General features: G+C 51.4%; 1 protein-coding gene across 1 annotated transcript; it reads left to right on the top strand.

Moving 5' to 3' along the window:
* Positions 1 to 6,287: 6,287 nt before the first annotated feature.
* LOC115337770 (olfactory receptor 14I1-like) lies at positions 6,288 to 6,670 on the top strand (the record flags this gene model as incomplete). The annotated part of the gene is made up of 1 exon (XM_030006171.1): positions 6,288 to 6,670. A coding segment is annotated over exon 1 (383 nt), but the record flags the coding sequence as incomplete, so codon positions are not given.
* Between the last annotated feature and the right edge of the window lie 267 nt (positions 6,671 to 6,937).

The following is a 6,937-nucleotide window of genomic DNA, read 5'->3' as shown; positions in this document are numbered from 1 at the left end:
AAGCTGCAAATTGCGTACTGCTTGCGCCTCTGCTCTCTGAGTCCAGATACTACGAAAAACGGTGCATTGCACAGGTTGGAAAATAATTTGAGCAATTTGAGTAACATCATAAGGTGTCATTTCTTCCATAGTTAATAGGCGTATTAATTGCATAACTGCGGGGGAGTTGGGACCATATTGTGCAGTTGCCTTTTGCAAATCCTGTATAACTTTCCACGAATATGGTCTATGTTCATCCATAATTCCTTGTCCTGAATCACCCCATACCACAGGGAAAGCCATTCCCCCAGTCCCCCTTAAATTCGTTTCACCAGAGTTGCCTGCTGTTACAGGAACGTTAATTTGCTCGGATAGGTCCCATTTTCCTTCTTGCAGAGCTCGAGCTTTCACCTGCTGCCAGAATTTCAGGGGGTTGTGGGGACTGACAGTAAATCGAGCCGGCGGAAGGACACAGGGCTGTCCTCAACAACGCGAGCCTCCCTGTAATTGTCCCTCCTTCGGTGTTCCCGCAGACCCCCCAGATTCAGGATCCCCCATATTATTGTCCATGGGATCATCCCAATCCTCTGATGTTTCGGCTGACAGAGCGGGGTACAGACATGAGGTCCCCTGTTCCCCTCCCCGCGCCCGGGGGGGTGCTATTCATCCCTTCTTGATCCTCTGAATCAGGCAGCAAGGTGGGAGGCAGACGGGTTAACCGGCGCCTCTGCCGTTTCAGCACGGCATATGTCACTACCAGGAAGCAAGTCCTGGGGCCGCTTATATGTTCTATCTTTAATAGTCCGAGGATGTCCTGAGGGCCGCTCATCATCAGAGTCATCAATGAAAGGGTTCTTTTGTCGGCCCCATGGCTTTGGCCACCCTGCGCGCCTGCCAGAGGACTGGGCAACAGACCCCACGTCCTCTGTGGGAGAGGACTGCCCTCCCCCCACGATAGGGACGTCTGGCTCCTTCATCCTATCCCTTTGTTCTTTAATGTCTTTGACGGTTTCAAGGAGCTGGCGCCAAGTCATCAGGAGGCTGGCTGCCTCCTTAGACCCTCGGGACGCACTGTCAAACAGCTTGTCCCCGAGTCCTTGCCACACAGGCACACTAAATGCAGTCACTGTATCTGCTTTATATCTGTGTTGCTTGCCCCATGAGAGCATTTTCCGCAACATCAACTCTTCTACTTTAAGTCCTCTCTTTTGCAAAATTACTTTCCACATATTTACAATTCCGGCGTCCTCTTTACTGAGGGTCCTGCCCATGTTCCCGGCAGCTCACCTGTTTATCTGCAGGTGTCAAGTATCGGTCCGGACTAGCAGCTCTTCCTGCCGCTCTCAAGCTATGCCGGGCTCCGTCTCCACTGCTCTCCTCACAGTCACAAGCATTATTTACAGCATCACGTCGGGGTCACCAATTGTCGCGGTCGAGACGGACAAACGACACGTACGCATTCTTATACTACAAGCAAAGAAGGTTTTTTTTATTACTACAAGCCAGCAAATTTATACCCATTATACTTGTTACCTTCTACATATGTCTGTCCCTTATTGGTTAGAAAGTTGTCAGAAGTTGTTTTTTTCACCCCTCATTGGGTGACTTTTTCAGGTTCCTTATCACAACTGCAAACGGTCAACACATTCCTTAAACTTAGTTTCCCAGGCATGCTTCTCATCCTTTCTTATTCTCTCACGGGAACACTGTAATCTTGTCAAGGTCAATATCCTCCCCAGGCCCCTCAGTCCAGCCGAGGTCCTCCACAACCACAAGAAGCCCAACTTCCCTGAGACAGAAGTAAAGAGCAGGAGAGCTTGAGGATCTGGGGGATTTCACAGAAGAACTGGTCCAGAGCACTGCCTTGGCAGAGTGGTAGTGAAAATGTATTGGCTGTGTGCAGCACAGCCTAAAGGAAACCACTACCCCAGGCGGCTGCTGCCATGTTGGCACAAGCTCTGCTTCCCAGGAGGGTCCCATAGCGCAGGGGCTTGCAGATGGCAATGTAGCGGTCATAGGCCATGACAGTGAGACGATAGAACTCTGTTGTAGGACAGAAAACAAACAAACAAAAAGACATGGGCAGCACACCCTTGGTAGGAGATGGCCCTGGTGTCCCACAGGGAATTGGCCATAGCTTTGGGGAGAGTGGTGGAGATGGAGCCCAAGCCGAGGAGGGAGAGGTTAAGGAGAAAGAAGTACATGGGGGTGTGGAGGTGGTGGTTGCAGACTACAGCGGTGATGATGAGGCCGTTTCCCAGGAGGGTAGCCAGGTAGATGCCCAGGAAGAGCCAGAAGTGCAAGAGGTGCAGCTCCCACGTGTCTGCAAATGCCAGAAGGAGGAACTCAGTGATAAAGCTGCTCTTGGACATTTTCTTCCTCTGAGCATGGGAACCTGTTCAAGGAGTAAAAGGCAGTGACATTAGGAGAGACTTCTCCAAGGACAACCCCATGCCATTTCTCATAGAAATCTCCCTCCCTGAGCTGAATGAGGAAAAAGTCAGCTCATTCCCCAACCCTACCAACGAATGACATGCTTCCTGACCATTTATAAGGCAGCTTAGACACCTCGTTTCCATGAGGACATCTCTGGGGCAGGACCCCCAGAGTCAGAGTCAGAATAGAAGCTGACCCGCACCCCCATGCCAACTCCAGAGATCAAGAATATGGCAGACAGGTGGGGAAAAAAAATAGTAATATGACTACGGTCTGAAAAAACGAAGCAAGGGGAGGAAGGCAGGCATGTGCTGAAGCCACCCAGCTGTGCTCTCCACCTCCCTTTTAGCCTGTTTGTTGTGTATTGATTGTAGGACACACGCACTTCTAGACTGGAGGTCGAGCTGCGGAGGAGGTGATTCATGCCCTAGACCCTGTGGCCTTGGGGACAGAGGCTGTGCTGGGTGGGAGAGGAGTCCAAGGGCTTGCTACGGGGAAGTTGTCTGAACTGCAGGGGATGTCAGGATGCCCTCCTCTCATGGCATTTCTCGGAGCAGCTCCTTCACACTCTCTGCCCATGTAGCTGCTGCCTGGAGCTCAGTACAGCTGGTCTTCAAGAACAGCATCCTCCAAGCTCAGCAACAGTCCAGACCACAATTCAATCTAAACTTGAAAGGCAATTCGAGGGCACCATAATGAGTGGTTACTACTTCAGGAACTGTTAAAGGAGAAGCAAAGATACTGTGTGGCCACTGCTGAGTTTAGTAACAACAAGTGTAGGTAGATCTGAGATACTCCATGTCCTCTTTGCCTCAGTCTTCCCCAGCAAGGTCTCCCAGGCCTCTGGCTTGAGGCAGGACACTGGAGGAGAACAACCAGCAAAGGATGTGGCTCAAATCAGGGGTCCTTGAGCAAACACAATCCTTACCAGTCTATGAGACAGGTGGGGCGGCAGCTGAGGGAGCTGAGAGGGCAAGCCAATGTCACAGTGAGGTCACTCTCCATTGCCTTTGAAAGGTCATGGAGAATGAGGGAATTATCTGATGACTGGCAGAACCCCAAAGTTGCCTGCACCTTTCAGAAATGCCCAAAGGATGAGCAGGGGAACTAAAGGCTGTCCCCCAGAGTGTGTCCACCCAGATCCCATTTCTGGGTGTGTGAAAGACAAGGTGCCTGGATTTACACAGGAGAGGTTGTACCTGGTCATCCTCTTTGCTTTCTGTAAAGAAAGGACCAGACTGCTGGAGAGATTGAGAGAGTGCTCTCTTTTACCTGGAAGTCAGAAAAGCATTCAGCATCCTCCTCATCTTGTGTCCAAATTAGCATATTACAGTCTGCATGGATGGGTAAGTGGTTAAAAAAACACCTGGACAGTTGGGCTCAGAGGGACATGGTCCATGCATGGTACTCTGCCTGAAGGCATCTAGCCAGTAGGGTCCTGCAGGGGTCTATGCTGACACCTGCCCTGTTTAACATGTTTATAATGACCCGGAGGAGATGAGAGAGTGCTTTTTCAGAACATTTGTAGATGACACCCTATTGAGGAGAGCACACACTACACTGAAGCCAGGGCTGCCATTGCACAGTTTCCTGTGGCCAATGGATGGGCCAGCAGGAACATAAGCTAAAGTCCTGTCCTTGAGGTGGATAAAGCCCCTGCAATGATACAGGCCAGGGACTGCCTGCATGGGAAGCAGCTCTGTGGGAAAGGCTCTGGTGGTCCCTGGATTTCACTAGGCAAAATGTGAGCCATCAGCAAAGGTGGTCACCTGTGTCCTGGGCTGCGTTAGCAGGAGCACAGTCAGTGGAAGGGATTATCCCCCTCTGCTCAGCACTTTTTAAAGCTCATCCAGATTACTTCTCTAGTTTTTTACCCCCCACCATGACAGAGAGAGACTGGCAAACTGGAGAAAGTTCACTGGAGGGCCTCTAAGGTGGTCAGGGCTGGCGCACATGTGCTGTGAGAAGAGGCTGAGAGCTCGGGCTTGTTCATCCTAGAGGAAGGAAGGTCTTGGCAGAAGACACAGCAGTATGGCACTGTCGCAATAGAGATGGACACGACAAACATCAGATTGTGCAAAAATGGCTACTTTATTGTTCTAACAAGCTTTTTTATAACTTTCTTCAGAGTATGTGTTCATATATGATTGGTTTAGTTAGTAACTAAGTCCCTTGCTCGGGACTTTCCAGACTCTCAAGGATACACCACAAGCTGCTCAAGGTCACTCTGCTCATGCACCGCCAGGCATTCGGCAGATTCGCTACGTTCCCTGACAATTCCCCCTTTTTGTATTTGTGCTAAAAATATTGCTCCGGCAGCCCTCTGCAGGGCCCTTTGCAGAAGGCTGAGAAGACAGGGCAACATTAGGAGCACAGTTATCACAATCAAGATCACTACCCCCACAGTCTTGAGCAGAGATATCAACCATCCAGACAATCCCCAACCCTCGAACATATTTCCTAGCCAATCTGACTCATCGCTTTTTGTCAACTTCCTGACTGCCTTCTTTAAGCCCTGTCACTCCTGTGGTCTCTTGAGGGTGTATCTGATCTGCCCCTGAGGGCTTTCCAACAGAGAGCTGCCCCTGGGCAGTGCCCTGCTGCCAGGAGGTGCCTACAGGGCAGAGCTGAGCACACAGCTGGTGGCACTGGGTCTGTGAGCACTAACAGGGAGGAGACGTGGGAACAGAGAAACAGCTCCTGGCAGCAACAGCTCCAGGCAGCAGAGACATGGGCAAGAGGTGAGAGGAACAGGCTAATGGCAAAGGCTGCGAGACCTCCCTGTCAGCCATTCAGGGAACATGCTTTTCCCCTAAAAAGGCCCCTGGTCTCCTCTGCCACCTAGTAAAGCCTCTGCCCTCAGAGCTATGGGGTTCAGGCAGCAGCTGCCTCCTCTGCAGCCATAGGTCACATAAAGGACTCTCCTGAGTGCCCCTCTGTCCCTTCCTGGCCTTGCCTCCCTTGGCAGAAGCATTGGGATGTTTCTCCCTTTTTCTCCACCCACCCCTGTGCTGCTGTTCTTGTTTTCAGGCTCTCTGGGGATGGGGGGTTCAGGTCCTGCCAGGTAGATCTGTCCACGGGAGCAAGGTGCCCAAACCCCCTTCTACCCTGTGGGTCTCTGAGCAAAGCAGTCCCTGGGGTGGGGATAAAGCTGACTCTCCTCTCAAGACACCCTAACTTCAGGGCATCCAGAAGTGCTTAGCTCATCACTGGGGAGAGAAGTGTGAAGGTCACCTGCACTTTGAAACAGGATTCCTCAGGTCTGAGCAGTATCCAATTTCCTTTCAGAGGAACATCTGAGTGTGGTCATGCTCCAGCTATGAGACAAGTGAGCCCAGGGCAGCTGAGAGCAAGGCTGATGGACAGACCAGCCATCCTCACGCTGTACCAAGGGTCTGTCCCTTTGCCTCCCAGGACTCTCAAGATAGCACTTGCCGTGTAGAAGAAATGTGAAGGATGTCTGCCTTCAAAAAACCACTCCTCAGATACGAGAGGTAGAACAGGAACAAAACAATCAAAAAATCAGCACAGGTCTTCTCTGCAGTAGGGTGACTCTGGAGGGTCAATGCTGAAATCCATTTGATCTCAGGAGTGGATTTAACCCGACATCACTCCTGGCTCCTATTTGCCTATTGGTACACAGCAGGACTAACTCCTCCAGAGCCCACAGCAGATTGACCTGCTCCCTACTGCACCCTCAGCCAGGACAAGCCAGAGCTCAAATGAGGGAGCTGCAAGATAGTCTTCCTGGAAGGACAGATGCAGTGTGGAGGTTTCTGTGAGAGATGGGATTGGTTTTGTTAAGAGAAGTCAGTCCTCACTTGCCACTGCCTTTTCCTCCAAAGACAGGCCCTCATGGTCAGAGGAAGCACATGTCCAACAGCAGCTCCATCACCCAGTGCCTCCTCCTGGAGTTTGCAAATACACGGGAGCTGCAGCTCTTGCACTTCTGGCTCTTCCTGGGCATCTACCTGGCTGCCCTCCTGGGAAACAGCTTCATCGTTACCGCTGTAGCCTGTGACCACCACCTCCACGCACCCATGAACTTCTTCCTCCTCAGCCTCGCCCTCCTCGACCTGGGTGCCATCTCCACCACTGTTCCCAAATCCATTGCCAATTTCCTCTGGGACACTAGAGCTATTTCCTACTTGGGATGTGCTGCACAGATCATTTTCTTTCTCCTTTTCTTGTCAGTAGAGTCCTCCCTTCTCACCATCATGGCCTATGACCGCTACGTTGCCATCTGCAAACCCCTGCACTACGGGACCCTCCTGGGCAACAGAGCTTGTGTCCACATGGCAGCAGCTGCCTGGGGCAGTGGGTTTCTCCATGCTGTGCTGCACACTGGGAATACATTTTCAGTACGCCTCTGCCAAGGCAATGCTGTGGACCAGTTGTTCTGTGAAGTCCCCCAGATCCTCAAGCTCTCCTGCTCAGATGCCTACCTCAGGGAAATTGGGCTTCTTGTAGTTAGTGCTTGTTTAGCATTTGGGTGTTTTGTTCTCATTGTGCTGTCCTATGG

Source organism: Aquila chrysaetos (assembly GCF_900496995.4).
Source record: "Aquila chrysaetos chrysaetos chromosome W unlocalized genomic scaffold, bAquChr1.4 W_unloc_6, whole genome shotgun sequence".
Classification (NCBI taxonomy): Eukaryota; Metazoa; Chordata; class Aves; order Accipitriformes; family Accipitridae; genus Aquila; species Aquila chrysaetos.
The sequence above is the reverse complement of the archived record's forward strand: the minus strand, read 5'-3'. Positions and strand labels throughout refer to the sequence as shown.